This window comes from Pongo pygmaeus, chromosome 5, assembly GCF_028885625.2.
Source record: "Pongo pygmaeus isolate AG05252 chromosome 5, NHGRI_mPonPyg2-v2.0_pri, whole genome shotgun sequence".
NCBI classification, from domain to species: domain Eukaryota; kingdom Metazoa; phylum Chordata; class Mammalia; order Primates; family Hominidae; genus Pongo; species Pongo pygmaeus.
The window spans coordinates 57,322,509-57,345,789 of NC_072378.2; the positions used below are offsets into that span (position 1 = coordinate 57,322,509).

At 38.2% G+C, this 23,281-nt stretch overlaps 1 protein-coding gene across 19 annotated transcripts in view; it reads right to left on the reverse strand.

Moving 5' to 3' along the window:
• The window catches only part of DST (dystonin), a 481,968-nt gene that overhangs the window by 250,786 nt on the left and 207,901 nt on the right, over window positions 1–23,281 (reverse strand). For all 19 annotated transcript variants that reach the window (XM_054493134.2, XM_063666280.1, XM_054493142.2 and 16 more), the window contains one exon: window positions 22,697–22,758. In XM_054493134.2, coding sequence (XP_054349109.2) covers window positions 22,697–22,758 — 62 coding nt within the window. The remainder of the gene's footprint in view (window positions 1–22,696; window positions 22,759–23,281) is intronic.

Below are 23,281 nucleotides of genomic sequence, written 5' to 3' on the forward strand. Positions count from 1 at the left end.
CTATTGGAGTTAGTGCCTGGCATCATGTTCTGCCACACAGTTGGAGTTAAGTAAATTGCTTCTGAATGACTAACACATTGAAGAGAAATGTCCACTTCTGCATGCCAAGCCTCCTAAATATTTCCCCTATTAAGGAGCACAGAATGACACCTCCAAAGTATGGTGCTTTGGCATGCTGAGCACTTTGAATAGAAGAAATTGGAAGTCTTTAGAAGTTGCCTAACTTTCTAACCTTCTCTTGTTTCTCTCCCACTCCTCACCAAGGGCAAGGAGGCAGGATCTCTAGAATTTCCTTAGCTGACTAGGGAAATTTCTGTCCAAAAGAAATGCAATTGCCTGAAGACCTCTCTCTAGCAGTTGCATCAAATAACCAGGAAAGACTAACCACAGAAAAGAGAAGAGATTAAAAGTCATCACCATGCCCAGACAGACTTTTCATCTATTCTTCTGAGGGCAGCTCAGAGAGATTACCTAAAAGACTTTATCTGAACTTACTGTTCAGACAAATGAAGTTCTGCCCCTCACCTTCCCAGCAGCTTCCCCAGAGCTCAGAGGAACTTTGTACCCAGGCCATTGTTCTTTGGGCTCATTTATTTCCCCTGAAAATCATTTACTGCCCCTCTAAAATTTCCTATACCCCCCCACTTCCCTCTCCCCTGTGAAGTGGGCACATAAGCCCTAACCATCTGGCCCTCCTTTGAGTCTCATATTTGAAGGACTTCCAAGTCTACGCATTCGTAAATAAATCTGTATGCCTTTTTCTCCTATGAATCTGTCTGTTGTCAGCATTTCAGCAAATCTTCAAAGAGGGCAAAAAGGAAGCTTGCCCTCCACCCCTAAAACCCTTATCCATCTAAATAAGTCTGGTAAATGACTGGCTGGAAAGTGTCTAGATAAATCAAATTTCAAGACTTAATAATGAATCGTAAAACAAAACACTTTCAATAAAAATAGATATATAGATCAATGGAACAGAACAGAGAGTCCAGAAATAGACCTGTACATTTATGGACAACTGGTGTTTGACAAAAGAACAAAGGCAATTCAGTGGAGAAAGGATAGCCTTTTCAACAAATGATGCTGGGAAACTGAATATCCTTATGCAAAATCATTTGTTTGAACCTTTTCCACAAAATGAATCATAGACTTAGATGTAACAGCTAAAACTACACAATTGTTAGATAAAATCATGGCAGTAAATCTTTATAACCTTGAGTCAGGCAAAGATTTGTTATATATGATACCAAAAGCATACATTATTTTTTGAAAACTTAACAATAAGAGCATTTAAATCCAATCTAAAAATAGGCAAAGAGAACCGGAGGTGATGGCTCACAACTGTAATCCCAGCTACTCATGAAACTGCCTTTGTGAAAATTACGTGAGTAAGAAAATTATGGTAGTGAAAGAGATCAGATCTAACCAACCCCACCAAACTGGGCAGTCCAGCCTTCAAACTGCCCTTAATTATTGGGAGACATTTAGTTTATAATTTAAATCAGTGGCCCCCTACATTTTTGGCACCAGGGACTGGTTTCATGGGAGACAATTTTTCCACAGACCAGGGTCAGGGTGGTGGGGATGGTTTCAGGATGAAACTGTTTCACCTCAGATCATCAGGTGTTAGATTCTTATAAGAAGCATGCAACCGGCCGGGCGCAGTGGCTCAAGCCTGTAATCCCAGCACCTTGGGAGGCTGAGGCGGGCGGATCACGAGGTCAGGAGATCCAGACCATCCTGGCTAACACGGTGAAACCCCGTCTCTACTAAAAAAATACAAAAAAATTAGCCAGGCGTGGTGGCAGGTGCCTGTAGTCCCAGCTACTCGGGAGGCTGAGGCAGAAGAATGGTGTGAACCCGGGAGGCAGAGCTTGCAGTGAGCCGAGATCATGCCACTGCACTCCAGCCTGGGCAACAGAGCGAGACTCCATCTCAAATAAATAAATAAATAAATAAATAAATAAATAAATAAATAAATAAATAAATAAGCATGCAACCTAGATCCCTGGCAAGCACAGTTCACAATAGGGTTCACACTCTTATGAGAATCTAATGGCACTGCTGATCTGACAGGAGGTGGAGCTCAGGTGATTATGCTTGTTCACTCGCCACTCACCTCCTGCTATAACAGGCCATATACAGAAACTGGTCTGTGGCCCAGGGGTTGGGAACCCCTGGTTTAAATGATAATAGCCATTCCCCCAAATTCAACTAACTGCCTTTGTAAAGCTAATGACAGACCACCAGACTAAGGGATGAGAGGAGTCTAAATTCTGCTAAGGTACAGACATAAATGATTACCCATCATTATTCCAGAGGTCGTAAGATATGCAACTTCCCCAATTACTCCTGCAGATAGCATCACTATTGCAGAAGCTAAGATGGCCTTTTGAGATGTCTTTTCAGGTTTTTTGCATATCTGACAACTGCTGGCTCCACCTGAACCTACCAATTACTATTTTGGCTCCACCCAGAAGTGACACAGGTTCATAAGGACCATTTCCAACAGCCCTATGATAGCACTCTCAACCAATCAGCAGAAAGCACCCATTGTCTAGCCAACTCCCTCTCTTCCCTCAAGCTATCCTTGAAAACCCCAAGCTATCCTTGAAAACCCCAAGCCTCCGAATTCTGGGGAAGACTGATTTGAGTAATAATAAAACACCAGTCTCCTGTTTTGCTGGCTCTACATGTATAAAACTCTTCTATTGCAATTCCCCTGCCTTGATAAATTGGCTCTATCTAGGCAGCAGGCAAGAAGAGTCCACTGAGCAGTTAGTTACACTCAGGAGGCTTAGGTGGGAGAATTGTTTGAGATGAGTTTGAGACCAGTCTGGGCAACATAGTGAAACCTTGTCGTAAATAAATAAATAAATAAATAGTCAGGTGTGATGGTATGTGCCTGTAGTTCCCGCTACTTGGGAGGCTATGGTGGAAGTTTGAGGCTGCAATGAGCTATGATCATGCCACTGTACCCTATCCTAGGTGACAGAGCAAGACCTCATCTCAAAAAATAAAAAACAAAAATAGGCAAAGATCTGAACAGGCATCTCACCAAAGAATGTACACAAATGGCCAATAATCACATGAAAAGATGCTCAACATTATTAGTCATTAGCAAAATTAAAATTAAAATGAGCTAGCACTTCACACCTTCTAGGATTGCTAAAATCAAAGACAATGACAAGTGTTAACAAGAATGCAGAAAAACTGGAATCCTTAAACATTGCTAGTGGAAAGGTGAAATGATGCAATCATTTTGGAAAATAATTTGGAGGCTTCTTGAAATGTTAAACTAGATCTACCATATGACCCAACAATTCCATTTCTAGAGAAATGTGCAAAATAAATAAAAACGTGTCTACACAAAGTCTTGCACATTTATGTTTATAGCAGCGTTGTTCACAAGAGTCAAAAAGTGGCACAAAAAACAGATGTCCATCAACTGTTAGGTGGACACATAAAATGTGATCTATCTATAGAATGGAATACTAATTGACAATAAAAGGGAACGAAGGAAGATACATACCACAACATGGATGAACCTCAAAAATATTATGCTAACTAAAAGAAACCAGACAGAAAACAACATAGATGATTCTGTTTATGTGAAATATCCAGAAAAGACAAATCCACTGATATGGAAACTTTATCAGGGGTTGTCTACAGCTGGAGGCAGGGGAGAAACAGGACAAATGGGTACAAGGTTTCTTTTTGGGGTAAGGAAAATGTTCTAAAATTAGGCTATGGTAATAGTTGCATAATTCTATAAATTTACTAAAAATTGTTCAATTAAGCACTTAAATGAATTTTATAATATGTAAATTATCTCAATAAAGCTGAGATTTAAAAAAATATTTTAGTCACACTCCTTTTGAAAAAATGGAGTGACAGCAGTGTTCACACATGAAAAATGTTTGTATCTGTCAAAATTCAACAAGAATTAATAATGGTTCCCAGAATATAAGACAGAATGTTAGACTATTCTAATATGGGTCAGTACACACAACTGAAATACACTTAAAGGGATGTGTAATTTGTATTTATTGAAAAATAGTTCCAAAGATTATCAATAAATAAGTTAAAGGACTGATCATAATACTAATAAATAAGGAAAATCTGTCAGTGTCAACCACCATAAAACCCTTAATCTAGACCAAAGCCAGGGTTATATATTAATAGGGCAAAAAGCAAATGGAAAGTCATTTGCAAAAGGTTACCAAGTGGTCTAGTTAGGAAACAGATTAATCTGAGTGATAAAGGAAACATTTCCTCAGTTCTACATTAGCATGGGCTTTCACCTTGACACACACATAACTGAACTGTTATTTGAAAGTCACATTTGCAATGAGATCATCACTCATGACCACATCTTTCCTCAAAGAGAATTATCAGGAGAAATTCAGCCAGATATTGGGCAAAATTCACCCCCAATATTTCACGTAGGTTCTTTTCTATTTTCCCTAAGCGTCGGCCGGTTTGAGAAATAAAGGGACAGAGTACAAAAGAGAGAAATTTTAAAGCTGGGCGTCTGGGGGAGACATCACATGTCGGTAGGTTCCATGATGCCCCACAAGCCGCAAAACCAGCAAGTTTTTATTAGGGATTTTCAAAAGGGGAGGGAGTGTACGATAGGGTGTGGGTCACAAAGATCACATACTTCACAAGGTAATAGAATATCACAAGGCAAATGGAGGCAGGGCGAGATCACAGGACCACAGGACGGGGTGAAATTAAAATTGCTAATGAAGTTTCGGACACCACTGTCATTGATAACATCTTATCAGGAGACAGGGTTTGAGAGCAACCAGTCTGACCAAAATTTATTAGGCAGGAATTTCCTCTTCCTAATAAGCCTGGGAGCACTATGGGAGACTGGGGTTTATTTCATCTCTACAGTTTCAACCATAGAAGACGGCCACACCCAAGGGGGCCATTTTAGAGATCCACCCTCAGGGGCGCATTCTCTTTCTCAGGGATGTTCCTTGCAGAGAAAAAGAATTCAGCGATATTTCTCCCATTTGCTTTTGAAAGAAGAGAAATATGGCTCTGTTCCGCCTGGGTCACCGGCAGTCAGAGTTTAAGGTTATCTCTCTTATTCCCTGAACAATTGCTGTTATCCTGTTCTTTTTTCAAGGTGCCCAGATTTCATATTGTTCAAATACACATGCTCTACAATTTGTGCAGTTAACGCAATTATCACAAGGTCCTGAGGCGACATACATCCTCCTCAGCTGACAGGATCAAGAGATTAAAGTAAAGACAGGCCTAGGAAATCACAAGGGTATTGACTGGGGAAGTGATAAGTGTCCATGAAATCTTCACAATTTGTGCTTAGAGACTGCAGTAAAGACAGGCATAGGAAACTATAAAAGTATTAATTTGGGGAACTAATAAGTGTCCATGAAATCTTCACAATCCATGTTCTTCTGCCACGGCTTCAGCCGGTCCCTCCGTCTGGGGTCCCTGACTTCCCGCAACAGAGAATTATCACAGAAATAAAATTCTGCGTAAGTAGTAAAGCAATATGCTGAACTGGCCTATTCAAATACCATTTTGTTAAATAAATCAAAGAGGAAAGCTCATTCAGAAAAGCAGTTATGGTAGAAAATCACATTCATAGAACCACAGCTGGATTTACATACAGGAAAGGAAAGCCACCTTCATAAACGGATTTAGGGAAAATACAGAAGACCATCCTGTCTTCACCTTTCAAGTGAATATACACAAAACTTTCCCTTAAATATATACAAAACCTCACCCTAAGGCAGAAGTCAGCAAACTTTTTCAATACAGGGCCAGACAGTATTTTTGGCTTTGAGGGCCATATAGTATATAACCACACATAAATGAATGGGTGTGGCTGGGTTCAATACAATTTTATTTATGAACAATGAATTTTAGATTTCATATAATTTTCATGTGGTACAAAATATTCTTCTTCTTTTGTTTTCAATTATTTAAAAATATAAAACATATTCTTAGCTCAAGGACAGTACCAAAAAAAAAAAAAGGCCATGACTGGATTTGGCCCACAGGCCATAGTCTGTAGACCCCTGTCCAAAGGCTCCTTGGTTAGAATGCAAATACACTTAGGAGGAATTAGCACATTAGTCATTATCAGCCCTTAACTCCTGTAAAGGAGATGAATTATCCAATTGCCTTGCCCTGGCAAATTAAGAGTGGGAATGACTAAGTTTTTACAAAGTAACATTACCTTGTTCTTTTTTGACAATAAAAGTAGTACATGTTCTTTCTTTTATTTATTTATTTATTTATTTATTTATTTTTGAGACAAAGTCTCACCTTTCACCCAGGCTGGAGTGCAGTGGTGCGATCTCGGCTCACTGCAACCTCCGCCTCCCGGGTTCAAGCGATTCTCCTGCCTCAGCCTCCTGAGTAGCTGGGATTACAGGTGCATGCCACCACACCTGGCCAATATTTGTATTTTTAGCAGAGACAGGGTTTCACCATGTTGGTCAGGCTGGTCTCGAACTCCTGACCTCATGATCCACCTACTTTGGCCTCCCAAAGTGCTGGGATTACAGGCATGAGCCGCTGCGCCCAGCCTAAAAGTAGTACATGTTCTTTTTAGAAAAACTTTAAAGTAGTTAAGACTAAAGGAATTATCCTACATTGTAGAAACGAAAAGCGGCTGTAAAGGTAAGTAAGTAGGTAAATAGCTTAACATGTACAAAGGTAGGGAGGTGAAAGGTAGAAGATAATATAAAGATAGTTGAGATCATAACATAGATAACTTCTGTGCATGCTCTGGCATCGTATAGCTCTGATTACATGGTAGACTTTCCTTCAACTCATTTTCTGTCTTCAACTCAGTAGCCTTAATAATTTCAAATATAAAAACTGAAAGAGAATATGTTAGAAATGTATGATAGAAAATCTTATCACATGAGAATAAAATAAAGGAAATGGAACTATCTGGTTGACAAGTTAAAAGAAAAACGTGGTGAAGGAGGACAAAATAGTTTCTTCAGGTATTCAAGAGCTGCCATATACATTTTATATCATTCTGGGGGGCTGGCCCAAGATAAGTAGGTGGAAGTTAGGGTATGAGAATTTTAGACAATTAAAGAAATAGCTCAGTTATAATTCAAGAGAACCAAAAGGGTAAGTCATCCATAAATTAGAAAATAATTGACCTATAAGAAGGGTTGTGAGGGCTGGGCGTGGTGGCTTACGCCTGTAATCCCAGCACTTTGGGAGACTGAGGCAGGCAGATCACCTGAGATCAGGGGTTCGAGACCAACCTGAACAACATGGTGAAACCCTGTCTCTACTAAAAATACAAAATTAGCCGGGCGTGTTGGTGCTTGCTTGTAATCCCAGCTACTCGGGAGGCTGAGGCAGGAGAATCGCTTAATCCCGGGAGGCAGAGGTTATGATGAGCCAAGATCACACCATTGCACTCCAACCTGGGCAACAAGAGCAAAACTCTGTCTCAAAAAAAATTTAAAAAAGAAGGGCTGTGAGAAAACATTTCTGCAATGACCACCAAATTAACTAGGCCCCAACCAGATCTGTAACTCAAATTAATACAATATTAATTAAATTTGCTTGAAAGCACTCACTTTAAAACTCTACTGCAGGATTTCCCAAAGGGAGATTAATAGATACTCTTTGACAAAAGATTTCAAGACCAAATGAATTAGGAAACATTGGATTAAAGAGGGTTCTCTCCCACAGAATTTTTCTCTTTTTAGTATGCTAATGTGTACCATAAATCTCTTCAACCAGAAAACGCTACTTTCCAAACTCTTTGGCAAATGAAACCTTCCTCCGCTGCTCCCCCAACCCAGGGTATCCCACGACACCTGTGTTCCTGGGAACCTGATTTGAAAACTGCTGTTTCTCTTCCAAAAAACATGTTTTTATTTAATCTTGTCAACACTTGAAAATTAATTTTAAAATTCAGCAAGAATGTATTATTCAGAAATTAAATTTGAATTCTATTTAGCAACCTGGAAGACATGTTAAAACTGCTCTATTGTATACACTGCTCAGTAAAATCAAAGTGTCCATAAGTGTGTTTCTTAAGTTTTTTAAGTTAACATAAAATTAAAGTTAGATTTTTAAGACATTTGGGAACAATAACAAACTATGAGGTAAAAGAAAGGATAATATTAAAACTCATTAACTAGGTCAATAGCTCTATAGGAATCATTTCTACTTTTAGAATACGCATGGATACTGATGCTATGTCCTTCTGGTGTAACTGTACTTAAATCTAAGATAAGAAATTTTTACACTATTCTCCAGGAATTCAGTAAGTAGTATTGGTGTTTGGAGATTCCAAGTATTGAGTTTGTTGGTTTAAAAAAAAATAATAATAACATGGGAAGGTTGCTAATGCTCTTGTAGAAAACCTAAGTGCTAGAATCTCTGCTCAGGCAGGAGGTTGAAATGCTATGTTGTGGCTACGACTCTACTGGGCTACTGCTCTGCAAATTATCTAATCTCGGCTAAACTCAACTAGTGATATGATGGCTCACAAATAATCCAAACAGTTCTCTGCCATGCACTCACAGCACCTCACCTCACAATGTCATATCCATGTGAAGGGGGAAAAACTGGTGTTAGAGTGGTTCTTGGCCAGACCACAGAAAACACATTCCTTATTTAGAGCTCACTGTTTAACTGGCATTCATCACTGTAATACTATTATAAAACCACTACAGTTGCATATTGCAGGCATTCTTCCCTTTTCAATATATAGGCAATATTATGACTCAAATACATAAAAAAGTAATCAGGACCACAAGCCACTGTTAGAGAAGACAGGCGGACACATCTGAAGCTTTTTGACAATCTTAAGGGTCTATAGATACAAAGATATATAACAGTCTGTTTTACACACACACACACTGTGTAACAGACACTCTGTTCAAAATTCTATGTACATTATTTCATGTAATATAACCCCACTAAGAGGGCACTATTCTTATCTGTTTTACAAATGAGAAAACTAAGGCCTAGAAAGGTTGAAAGTTATACTACTAGAAAATAGTTAAGGAGAGATGTGAGTCTAAGCAGCTCAGTCCAGAGCCTGTGCTTTTCCCTACCACAATGTGCCACCTACCCTGGGTCCCAAAGTACAATGAGAGAATATGTTGCAAAAAGTAGGAATATCTTAGAATAACTAACCACTGAGGCAGACTCCAGGTATGACTAGCTTACTACCCTGTTGACCTTCCTCTGCACAGCTGACTTTTCTTCCTGAATCTATTTGACATTCCACTGGAGATTTATTTCCCAGTGGGATAGCTAATGTGCTCTATCATTCACAGACTACAGTGAATGAGGTTCCCATCAGTCTTTCTTCATGACCCTAGCTGAAACCAGCTGCTCTGGGAGTCCAAGATGAAACATGAACACTCTGGAAAAGAGAGTGCCTCGGGAGGACACACACATGCACTGGGCCCCTGGGTAGAAGAGGGTGGACAAAGAAAAGGAGTTAGGTAGTTTGAAATTTAAATCTATTTGGGAATGAGAGGAGGAAACCACTCTTTCTCCTCTAGTACATGGCTTCTTGAGCACTTAACATCTGTACGATAGGATATGCATTAAATAAGATCCAGAGGGCTAGCCTGAGAACAAGACCAGTTTTTGTTCTATATTGTAACAAGTTTCACCCATTTAAGGAAATGCAATTTCAGGCCTCTAAAAATGACTTATGAAAGCTCCCATTCCATATGTTAAGAACTCTATACATATGTAGCAGCAAAAACTGACATATTAATGAATGCCATGGGTTCCTTAAATTTTAAACCTAGTGGATTTTCCAGGAGAGTTTTTTTTTTTAATCACAAACAAGATTACTTGAAATTTTTTGATAAAAATATATTTAAGCAAACAACAGCATTAGAATATATTAATACTGTACATCAACAGCATTGTGCCATCCAGTCAGGTATGAATTTCGTCACTTTTAGAAGTATGCAATAGCCTTCCCAGCTTCAACAGCTTCCCTTTGAAGTCAGCCCTCTTTTAAATGTTCACAACACAGTAATTTCTTCTATATTATATTAGGTTCAAATGACTCAGTTTCCAAACTCCTCAGCAAGCCCAATTCCTTCCCTGGAAGGAATGGCCTTCTACCTCTCTGATTACAGGCTTCATTTCCTTTGCTATTTGTCTTCCTCTGTCAGTCCCTCTGTCAGACTAAAACTAGTCTCTGAATTCTCCCTCAGGTTTGCAATATGGTAAACCCTCACTAGAGCGTGGAAATGGGATTTTCTATTTGATTCTATGGAAAAGAATATCTTAGACCTTCAAAGAAACCTGGCTACATCTACAATAAGACAACAGTGGTTAAGAACAGCAAGGCTAATTAGTAACTTTGGACAAATAAATTAATCTCACCTATGAATATGAGTAAACTTCCTACTACCTAGCTATAAATGGAGAAACTGGTTTATCCAGTGGACAGAACATAGAAAGCAGTCAGAAGAATTAATCCTAACTTGAACCCCACTGGTCAACCTGTTGGACTTGGGGCCTCAGTTTCTACATCTATAATTAAATAGACCTTTTCAGCTTTATAAGAAGAAAGTCACCATAAGTTTATTTTTCTTTTCCTGCAGACTAACGTTTATCTCACTCCTACCAAAGCAAGCCTTTCACTTCTCCATCACAGAAGTAACATATTATACTAGTGGGGAAAAAAAGCTTTCTTTAGTTTCATATTCATTCATTACACATCAAATTCCTTAGTAGGGTCTGAGGAAAACAGCAGTGTATCAGACAATATGCTAGAGGCCGCAGATGCGTTGTTTCTTATAACAGATATAACCTGTCCTTATGCAGCTTAGAGTCTAGTTTTGAATAACAAACCAAGTCTAGTGCTTTAATCCTCCTACTACAGAACTGTAAAAGGAAACTAAATCTTGGGGCCCCAAAATCACTAAGCTAAAGGGAAGAGTCAAGCTGGGAACTGCTTAGGGCAAACCTGCCTCCCATTCTATTCAAAGTCACCCTCTGCTCACTGAGATAAATGCATATCTCATTGCCTCCTTTGGAAAGGCTAATCAGAACTCAAAAGAATGCAATCATTTGTCTCTTATCTACCTGTGACCTGGAAGGCACCTCCCCACTTTGAGCTGTCCCACCTTTTTGGACTGAACCAATGTACATCTTACACATATTGATTTATGTCTCATGTCTCCCTAAAATGCATAAAACCTAGCCGTGCCCCGACCACCCTGGGCACATTTCGTCAGGACCTCCTGAGGCTGTCATGGGCACACATCCTCAACCTTGGAAAAATAAACATTCTAAATTAACTGAGACCTGTCTCAGATTTTCAGGGTTCACAGAACGCATACACTTCCAATGTGAAGATCTGTACAACATGATTTAGAATATGTTAGCACCACTGAACAAAGTGTAATTTTTTTTATTCTTTGAAAACGCTTTAGAAATTACCCTTTTCCAGCTAAAACAATGACCCTCAGGAATGCTGCTTGGCTTCTTTGCATACTTTTATCTCTATCTCTAAACTCTTGCCTAGCGTGTTGATTGAAGAAGAATGCAAATAGAAATTTATGGCTACATAACAAGGCAAGGGCATACCAGCCAAGATAGAGTATATGAGGGAATGCTGAAAGAAATTAGAACACAGCAAAGAGGCCATGTGCCCTAGCATATTGCTTTCTTTCTACTTCTCTGTCTCCATTTCTTCTTCATGATTCAAGATTCTGTGTCTTTATATTGTGGCATAATGCAATGGCATGATGTAGTTCTGTGGAGCCAGGAAGGACGAACGACTAAATCTCAGCTCTGCCAACATTTTAGCTACTTCATGTTGAGCAGATAACTTATCCTCCCTGAGCCTCAGTTTTCTCACTGATAAAATAAGGATTAAATCAGATAATGTATGTAATGTATCTAGTGCAGGGTCAAGCACATAATAAGCACTCAATAAATGGCATCGATAGTGGTGGTAGTAATAATGATAATAAGGAATAAGAAAGTCAAGAAGAAGAAAAACTATAAATTGATCACAAGATAGAACTAAAGTTATTTGAGGGAATTACTGAATAAAATTTTGGTGTTCTTAATTTGAAAAGATAGTTCACAATTTTATCAACAAACACTAAAATTACTTATAATTGCTTAAATGACCCTCATAAGAAAAAAGAAAAAGTTTGTCTTCTTGTCATGAAATAACTTTAGGTTCAAAAGATATTTTCCTATTAATCCATTTTTCCATTCTACATAAATAAATTCTTGTTCTGTATTCTTCAAAAATGTCAATTTCATACAAGTCTCCAAAAAGGCTATAGAAACTGTTTCCAATTAAAGCATGCTGGCAGGGCATGGTGGCTCACACCTATAATCCCAACACCTAGGCAGAAAAAGGCAGCAGTCTGGCCAACATATTGAAACCTCGTCTCTATTAAAAAATACTAAAAATTAGCTGGGCATGGTGGCTCATCCCTGTAATCCCAGCTGCTCAGGAGGCTGAGGCACAAGAATCACCTGAATCCAGGAGGGAGAGGTTGCAGTGAGCCGAGATCACGCCACTGCACTCCAGCACAGGTGACAGAGCCAGACTCTGTCTCAAAAAAAATAATTAATTAAATAAACAAATAAAGCAGGTTAAAGAGACATGACACCTAAATGCAATACCTGACCCTGAACTGGTCCTTGCCCTCAGGGAAGAGAGGATGATGTAAAAGATCAACAAACAAGACTGAAATACAGACATTAAAATATTATACCAATATAAATTTATGAAGTTGCTAACTGTGTGGTCCAAAACAGAATAACCGTATTCTTAGGAAATACATACTGAAGTATTTAGAGGTAAAGGATCATGGTATATATAACTTACCCTCAAATGGTTCAGATGAAAAAGTACACACACACACACACACACACACACACACACACACACACACGGTTGGGGAAGGGAGAATAATAAAGCAAACTAGGTAAAACATTAACAAGAGCTCAATCTGGGTAAACAGTATATCAGTGTTCCTTGTACTACTTTATTTTTGCAACTTTTTAAAGTTTAAAATATTTCCAAATAGTTCAAAATACAAAAATAAATTTCTGGTCCATCCCTACTTACTAGTCTTTCACATATCTTGTCATCCAAAATTGTCATTTGATTATATAATCTTGCTCTCGGAAAGTATATTAGACACCACCTAGTTCACCTTCCTAACAATACACCAATCATTTCTTTTCCATTTCTGATAGATTATAACTCAAGGTCCACATGATTTGGTGGAAATTCCATGATAACTAGGGAGTGCCCTGTCCCATGAAGCTATTGGTAAGGGTTTTATATCAGGCAGTTGTAGCTATTCATACATGTAGTAGGCTGAATGGTGGCCCCAAACATATCAAGTCCTAATCCCTGGACACTATGAATGTTACCTTATTTGAAAAAGATTACAAGTTTGTGTAATTCGTCATAGCAGTCATAGGAAACTAATACTAACATTGTCCCTCAGTATCTGTGGGGAACTGGTTCCAGGACCCCCCAAGGATATCAAAATCCATAGATGCTCAAGTCCTTAATATAAAATGGCATCATAATTACACATAACCTACATATATCCTCCTGTATACTTTAAATCATTTCTAGATTCCTTGTAATATCTCATACAATGTAAATGTTATATAAACAGCTGTTATACTGTATTGGTTTTTTATTTGTATTTTTTAAAATTTTGTTTGTTATTTTTTATTTCTGATATTTTAGATTCATAGTTGGTTGAATCTTCACAAGTGAATCCTCCAGTATATGGAGGACCAACGGTATACCTTTAGATCAAAAAACACTTACTGGGCACTGAGGATGTATTGAGGTATTTTTTACATTGATCTTAAATCTTCATTCCTGAAACTATCCAGTAATATCCTCTTGGGATTAAATAAGTTGAATACTGCACCCTTTCTCATATGACTACCCAATCAATACCTGAAAGCATTCTGATCACCCTTCCCCTTAATCCCCTCTTCTCAAGGCCACTTCTCCAAGTGTTTCCATCCTTCTTCATCATCATAGATGCCTCCTTGTAGACACTTTCTTTTAAAATGCATTGTCATGAACTGTACAAAACAGTTTGGTTGTGGCCTCCCCAGGGAAGAGTACGAAAGGGCTATGAACCCTCAGCTCTATTAAGACAGCCTGAGACGGCATTCAGCAGCACCACTGTTGTAAATCTGAGATCAACAAACCCCTAGTCTTATCACGTGGATTACTGCTGTGACAGCCCTTCTGCATCCTACAGGTGGGTATTTCAACCTTTGAGCAGAACTTCACATTTTTCATTGTTAAATGCTGTCCTTTTGATGAGACCAGAGGCCAAACTTTTAAAATTACTTTGAGGATAGATTTCATTCATCTATTACAAAGGGTATTGTTTCTGTCTGTAGATCTCATTAAGTGTGCCTTCCCTGATTTCATCCAAGTGTCTGCTACAAAGCAGAGGGAAGAACAAGAGAGAGTTCCCTGGGCTAAGCCAGTAGTCACCTCCCTACAGATTTCTCATCCAGCGAGGACTTACTAAGCTCCCATGTCCATGAAGACAGTCAGATATGTCATGGAATTCACAACACAGTTTAGTTCCCTAATGCCTATGTATGAAATGTAGGATTCTTCCTAAAATGCCAGTATGTCATGCTTGTTCTCAAAAACTTCCAATAGCTTCCTTGGCTAACCAATCATATCTGTTTCTTATCTGGCTTTATCTTTTTCTGTCCAACCTGATCGCCTTCTAGCAAGCCTCAGCAGTCCAGCACACCAGCCTCCCTGTGACCCCCACCCTCCTCTGCACCTAGCTTAGGTCAAACTCCCTGCCCTGGCACAGTCCCAAACTACTCAAAGTCACCCCAAATCTCCAGCCTCTGACCTCTTAAAACCTTTACTGTTTGCCTACTCATTCTGGCACTTTATCATATGCTGCTGTACATGACTGTTTAATAGTTTCACGCATAAATATTTAATATCTCCAACAATGGCAAGCTATATAAAAACAGAGAACTTCTCAAACTGTATTTCAAATACAGCCCTGGTTATACTAGAAGTTCAACATACAGGCCTATTGAAAGTAAGCATAATGTTATTGAGAGAAGAGGGACAGACCCTCTCATGTTGTTTTATACTCAGAAAAAGAAAGAGAAGCAAAATTAAAGGCAGGTAGCCCAGCATCTAGGAACCAGACCTGAAACCAAGGAACCAGACCCAAAACCAAGGAACCAGACCCGAAACCAGCCTGGGCCTACCTGACCTAATCCTGGTAGTTAAAGATCGACCCCTGACCTAACCGGGTATGTTATCTATAGATTCCAGACATTGTATGGAAATGCATTGTAAAAATCCCAGTCCTGTTCTGTTTCGTTCTGATTACCGGTGCATGCAGCCCCCAGTCACGTACCCCCTACTTGCTCAAATTTATCACGACCCTCTCACGCGGACCCCCTTAGAGTTGTGAGCCCTTAAAAAGGGACAGGAATTGCTCACTCAGGGAGCTCAGCTCTTGAGACAGGAGTCTTGCAGATGCTCCCGGCCAAATAAACCACTTCCTTCTTTAACTCAGCATCTGAGGAGTTTCGTCTGTGGCTCGTCCTGCTACATTATTCTGGAATTTTTTTAATTGATTAAGGAATCTATCACCAATAAATCATTATTCTTCATGACAACAAAAAAAAATTCATAATTTCTTAATCCCTATCTGCTACTTATCTAAAAAAGAATCTTTCATACTCTTCCATATATCTCTTACAATCTTGAAACTGTCAACTATTTTTTCACATTTATAAAAACGTGATTTGCAAGATTTGCTCCTAAATTCTATACTTTGGGGCGTTAATCAGACATTTCTCCAAAAACCAACTCTTTCTTAACTACATCCACTGTTATCTCTTACAGTACAACAGACATAACTTAAATGTGAAGTCCTATTTGTAAAGGAATCAGACCAATGTCCAAATGTCAAGTTCAGCTTCAGCCTTTTTTATCTTTAATCACTCAACTAAAAATTTTTCTCAAGAGTTCAGTATAACAGAAAGAGCAAAGAATCTGGAGTCAGGGAGAGTGAGGTATAATTTTAACTTTCTCCTTAGACTTCTGTGTAGCATATAGGAAGTTAGGTAATCTCAGTCTTATTTTCCATAGCAGCCTTGAGAATTACTAGCTGCATGCCCTTGGGAAATTATGGAACCTGGGTATCAGTTTCATCATCAGTCACACGGGGGTAACAATAATCAGGACCTGTCCACGGGATTGTTGTGAAAATTAAATATATTAAGACATGAAAGTGACAGATCCTGGTTAGCTCTAAAACAACATTAGCTGTATTGTAAAGTACTGAGCATACAGCAGGGGATCAATGAAAGATAGCTACTATTAGTTTCTACACTATAATAGAATACTTATTGGTTGTGCTAAATGGAAGAGATGGTTATTTATATGTTTATATCCATTTATCTATGACAGGATTCTCAAAATATAGCCCCAGGTCAGCAGCATCAGCATTTTGTTAGAAATACAAATTCCTGAAATTTGTTAGAAATGCCAGTTTTCAGGCCTTACCCCAGACCTAGTGAATCAGAAGCTCCTGGGATGGGGCCCAGCAATCTTAACAAGCCATCCAAGTGTGTTTGATAAGGCTGAAGTTTAGGAACTACTAACATAAATCTAAGGTCTGGGGAAAAAAGTCTTATTTGTAGGTTTTAAGAACCCAAAGCAATACACTCTACCAAGCAGTATTTTTCATTAGTCCTTTATAAAGTTGACGCTTCAAAAATTCCCCTATTTTGGCTGGGGGTGGTGGCTCACGCCTGTAATCCCAGCACTTTGGGAGGCTGCAGCAGGCAGACCACCTCAGGTTAGGAGTTTGAGACCAGCCTGACCAACATGAAGAAAACCCGTCTCTACTAAAAATACAAAATTAGCTGGGCGTGGTGGCACATGCCTGTAATCCCAGCTACTCGGGAGGCTGAGGCAGGAGAATCACTTGAACCCGGGAGGCGGAGGTTGCAGGGAGGCGGAGGTTGCAGTGAGCCGAGATCGCACCACTGCACTCCAGCCTGGGCAACAAGAGCAAAACTCCATCTCAAAAAATCCCCTATTTAATCTGAGCCCACAGATGTGAAATTATTCTCGATAACTTTGCAATGGTCAAAACCACAGAGGAAATAGAGCTTTTTTTTCTATTCTCTAAAAGATACCACTGTGTTCTCAGCTTGAGGATTTATATTTTCTTCCCGCCACCAAATCAGAAAATAAAGAATAGTGTGATTGATTTGGTGGAGTCATGAAGTCACTGACTTCACTATGTGGGCAAAGAATATCTGCGCCACGAGTAAATTAAGCTTTCCAAAGTCATGATGGAACAGTGATAAAATCTGTGATAGTCAGTTGGGTGTCTCCCATGTAGTAACCAAGTAGATGACTAACAAACAGGGTGTGTCCAACAATGGCATCCAGGGCCTCTTCCTCTCCAAATGCATTTATGTGTCAATAAATTAAAGTTTACAAAAAGAAAAAATACTTAGACCAAATATCCTCTTTCAAATGTGAAGGAATAAATTTAAAATATAGCTGATCAGTATTGAAGAATATATTTCCACCATAAATTGCCAATTAGATGGATCCTATGCAAGGAAACCACATTATATAGACTTCTCTGGACTCCAATCTTCCCCTAAAAATCATTTATCCCCTTAAATTACTCCTCCTAAACACAGTCTCTCATGGCTCAAGTTCTAATTCCAGGCCCAAGTAATGATTAAAGGGAGTCTTCTAATGATAGCTGTTAACATGCTTCAGAAAATAAAGTCCTTCCTTCTTTCTCCGTCCCCCACCCCATTCCCCGAGAAAAGCAAAAGCTAAATCAGTACTTAACTCATAGGTGCCATTTCTCATATTGTTGTCCTATGAATTTCTAGGCAGCAAATTGCACGTGATGAGTAACAACAAGTAGTTATATAAAACCCTCTAATATAAAGAGGGAGTACCTAGTGTCATAGGTAGAACAGTCAGAAATAAATGCTGTAAATGACAAAAGAATGTCATCAATTTTATATTTTGGAACAATTCTCCAGGTAAAATTTAGCTAACTGAAGACACAGGTATTTCCAATAACAACCAGCTCTTACTCTAGTTCTGCAGTTTAAATTATGCTAAAGAATAATACATAAATGTTCCTGACACCAGTAATTTACCTAGAAACCATGATTGGCAAGGTAAACAATCTGTGTGTTAACTGCACTTTATTCTTAAAAATATTCTGAAAAATGATGAATCAAAAGGAAAACATTCTTAACAGAACAATCAGTTTCAAGGGCAGGCTTAGTCATACAACTGAACTACCGGAACACTAAAATTTAAATACATCTGGAAAAAAGCCACAGATGTCTGCTCACCAACAAATACAAGTTTTAATTAATTAGCCGATTTGCTTTAAACAAATGTAATTTTGGCTCTGAAAAATACAAAATAAGGCCATATTAATTTTTTGCTGGAGAAAAGGTTACATTTTAAAAGTCCTCAGGGCCCATCCTCAAGCAGCCTTGGCCTAGGGCTGGTGTGCAGGGCACCAGGACGCCAGTGGGAAAGCGAGATGGAGCAGCAGTGGTTGAAGGCCAGGCTGAGGGCTTGGCGTCATCCACTGAGACTAAACAGAGTTTAGTGTTATCTGCTGGACTGTTGAGTGAAAAATATTCTCTGACCTGATCCTGAATTTTCCTTGATAATCAAAAGATTAAGAAACAGGGTCACACCATGTTACCCAGACTGGACTCAAGAGACTCTCCACTTCAGTCTTCCAAGTAACTGGGACTACAGGTGCCCACCACTGTGCTTGGCCCAGAATTGTTTTCTTCATTTCATTTTTGGATTGTTCTTTGCAAGTGTATAGAAACACAATAGTTTGTTAAATATTGATATTGTATGCTTCAACCTTACTGAACCCATTTATTCATTCTGGTAGTTATTATGCTAGGTTCCCTGAGATTTTCTTTAAACAAGATGCTATCATCTGCAAATAGAGATGGTTTTACCTCTTCCTACTCAGTGAAACCATCAATAAGAGATTGATGTGTTTCATTTTATTTTCTGGCCTAATGCTCCTGATTCTTTCTAATGTTGTATTTCGCTGTTTGGATGTATCATAATTATTTTTACCAATCTCTTATTGATGGACATGTAGGTCATTTCCAACCCCTTGCAGTTATAACAGTGCTGCAATAAATAACCTATTACATAGAGTCATAGAGTAATATTTCTCAAACTTTTTGGTCTCAGGATTACTTTACCTTTTTATAAATAAGTTGCAAGTTTGGGCTTAGAAAGAATTTAATAATCATGAAAATTTTGTTTTCTTATAAAGTTGCTTTAATATTTGACATTGTTATCCTACCTAGATATTTTAAATGATATAATAAAACAAATGATGTCACAAATCAAATATTTAACTTTTTAAACAATAATATTTTTAAAGATTGCTTTGTTCTGGATAAACAAGTCTTTTAAAACAAAGAACTAAAAATCTTGAAATTTTTAATCCGGTTCCATGTTCCTAATTTTAACGGGTTCTAGTTCACAAGTGCTAGTTAATTCTTCACTAATCAGCCAGATGAAAGTGGAGATGCAAAAGGACCCTCTTTTAAGGAAGCAGCATATGCAAAGCTTAAAGATAAATGAGACCATGGTTTGAAAATATAGAGTGGCATACACTTGGTTAAAAGCAATTTGATCATCACAACCATTTGGCTTAAACAGCCATTTGGTTGAAAAGGAATATCCCCCAGTTACAGCTTTTTTTTCCAAGTATCGCTAATTTTGGTACATCATGGGTTGTTTTTCAAGCTTCTGTGCCAGAGTTTTCAGAAAAACTTTTTCTAATAATTGCTTTTGTGTTTCTAACTGATTTTCCAAAAACATTTATAATTTTGACTTTTTTCCTTTTAATGAGCATGCTTTTGAAATAAGCAAAAAACAATAAAAGAAACTGTATCAAAGAGCAAAAAAACCTCACCAAATATTTTAAGAAGAAAATATTTATGCATATAAATGTAGCAGTAACTTATGCAATCATTTAAAAGCTCCATAATGTTTACTTTTGCCAGTTATATAAACTTTTAAAAATTGACCATGCCAGTATCAACCCTGAGCAATGTGTATATGCTTTTTTATAGCTACATAAATCACAACTTCCTAAGTCACAAAAATTAGCAAATAGTTGAAACAATAAGGTAAGAAAAGTAAACACAGCCCCACATCCAAGGGGGACCTGCTGGGATCTGCAACCTATTGCAGTGCTCAAAGAAGTCAAACGCTGGACACAGCGTCTCATTCGAATTCATATTCTCATTTCACGACTTCTAGTGCAGCTCTAACAGTAGTAGCTGTGGCAAGTTTCCCCTACTTTTAAACGAGGGAACTGAACCAGAAAATTTTGAGGATGCCCTCCAAGTGTGACTCTAAGTAAAACTAACTTTGAGGTCCAAAAGCTGCCAACCTTTCAGAAGTATGATGAGTGTTCACTGACTCCCTTTCTGTGAGAAGAATGTGTGGGAGAAGAAGAAAAGCAGATTAAAAAAGGACTCCAGGCCCCCAAATCAACCTTTAAAAATCTGTGGAGGGGTAGACAGGGGGCAAGGAGAGCACAGCTACAGGATTACCACAGGTAAGCTATTCTTCAGTGTCCCAGCAGGACTCTAAGGTAAAGAGGCAACACACCTATCAATCTCCTCAAAAAGAGTCTGAACACCAAACTGTAGCTTTTTCTAAAATGAATAAACTAAAAGGAAAAGTATTTGATGTAATAAAAAGAGACACAGATAAGGGAAGCAGATGGGCACCAAAAGCAACTTACACTTAACTTCACAATTTTGTCTGACACCATCCAAGTCAATCCACCCTTCTACATCATAAGCTCTCATTTATAGAGTGCCTAACAATATGCCAAGTTCTATGCTTTATGCTTATTTAGACTATCTCATTTAAATCCTCACACCAAGCTGGCATTACCACCATTTTACAGATGAAGGCATAAAGAGATTAAGTTCACACAAATAATGAATTGCAAAGCCTGGACACAATGCCATTTACCTGACCTCAAAGGTGAGGCTTCTTCTGCTCCTCTGTTTGGTGTACATGTCACAGACTGATAACCTTGCAAAAGATGTTTTCCTTTCAAAGATAATTTGTTCAAAATTAACACAATATACCTTTTACAAAAGTGAAAAAAAAAATCCAGTAAAGAAAGGCCTGTCTGGAGACTAACCTCTCAAGCACCTCACTGTCCAAAGGAATAGAACAAACAAGAATAGTTCTTGGAGTCACAACAAGGGTGAAAAAAAACAGGGGGAAATAAGTGACTAATATTAAATTTAAATTAACAAGATAAAAATTTAGAAAAGGCAAAACTTTTAAGAATTATTTAAAAGATAGGGAACACGTCCCCAGCCTCAGTCAGCACTCCAGGCAACTTATTACAGTATCCACACCCCAAACTTTACAGAGGTGTCCTAGCCTGTAAGGAAGAGATCCTCTCCCATAAAGTATGTGCAGAATGAAAGAAAAGCTTGGGAGAGGACAGATGAACTGCCACATGCTGTGTCAGAATTCACAATATATTTTCTCACAAAGCAGAGGGTTTCAACCTTTTATCGTTTGTGATTCTCAACCGGAGAGTGCGTGATGTGCCCTCCCTAAGGGATATTATCAGAATTTGAGAAAAAGGTTCCGTCAAGTGGTGAGAGAGACAAGACTGACACACCTCTAAGGTAATTCTGATATGCCCGTGAAATAAAAATCACTTTTATAGAAGATGACTAAACGCTATTTACATTATTGGTACCACTCTTAAGCTATATGATAGTTTAAATAAGATTTGTTGGCTAGCTTAAGAATATATAACCACATTTAAAATAACGTTTCTATGTGAGAAAACTCCAAATAGAAACATGACCTATTTCAACTTTAGGGCTCTCCTTAAAAGGTGGGAGAAAGGGGAAGTGACCAATAGTTTACTGTGAAATCCTAAGGGTTCCTTACACAAGATTTACCGAAGGGCTTCAGTGGGGTCCAATAACTCCATGAAATTACATGCAAATTTTGTGTGTATCTATTTTCTGGATAGTTTTATTCTCAAAATTACCCATGGTACACAAGTAAATATTAATTTAAGAACCACAACCATTAACTGCTTCATAGAGAAAGTTAGATGTAAGCACCAATCACTGGATTAAATTAAGTATAAGAATAAAATTAGTCTAGACTTCTGTCCCTACAATATCTTTATTCTCATCTAACCTTCTGCCATCCACATAAACCTGAGGCCAGAACTTGGTTTGAATCTTGAGAGAGAAAAAAAATCTTACTAAGAAGTGTAGCTTTTCCATGCACTAACATATAAATATTTACAGATTTCTGAAACTCCTGAGATTTTATAGATTCCAATAGTAACAGGTTTTACTAATGTCACAGAATGCACCGAAATTACTGGGTACTTACCTTTCCACCTCCATCACTACCCACCGTCCACACACCAAATAATTATAGATGCCTAAAATGCATGCAAAATTCTCTAGAATTTAAACTTTCAAGATGATTTTCAAAAGTTGTGCTTCAGAGCTATATAATCAATTACTGCTAAATAAACTGAAATATTCAAAACAATTCCAGGAAGTGAACGAAATAAAAACTGACCTTCATGAGATGCTGATTTATCCATTTTGTAAATGTTTTCTTCTGAACTTTGTCCCGTTCATCTGGAAGGAAAAATATATATATAAAGATAAGGTTGGTAAAATCTATGAATAGATGACTTTGTGATCATGAATATAAACAAAAATGAGATATTTAAAAGATATGCTTCAGTGTATTCAAAGTTTCTTGTTAAATTTTGGCAACTTCAGGCTATCTGTAAGAAAGTGTTTAAAGGGCTGCTTGTCAGGTTGGTCTCTTCCCAGTACTGCATTTACCAATATTCCTCCATTAAACAAATGCCTTCTGCCCCTCTGTCCCATAACCCCTCATCACCACCACCACCACTACCACGAAGTTGTCTAACATAAGCCTTGTCCTTGCACTGAATTTCTCAAAGCACTTTACCATATGTACATCCCATTTGCTCTTCACAGCCATAAGCGGAAGGGTTACTCCCATTTTGTAGAATAAGAAACCAAGACTTAACAAGGATAAAAGACTTGTTCATGATTACCCAGCAAATAGTTTAAAGTCTTGACAAAAGGCAAGGCCTAAATTGAGACTTTTTGGCTTGAAGTAGACTCT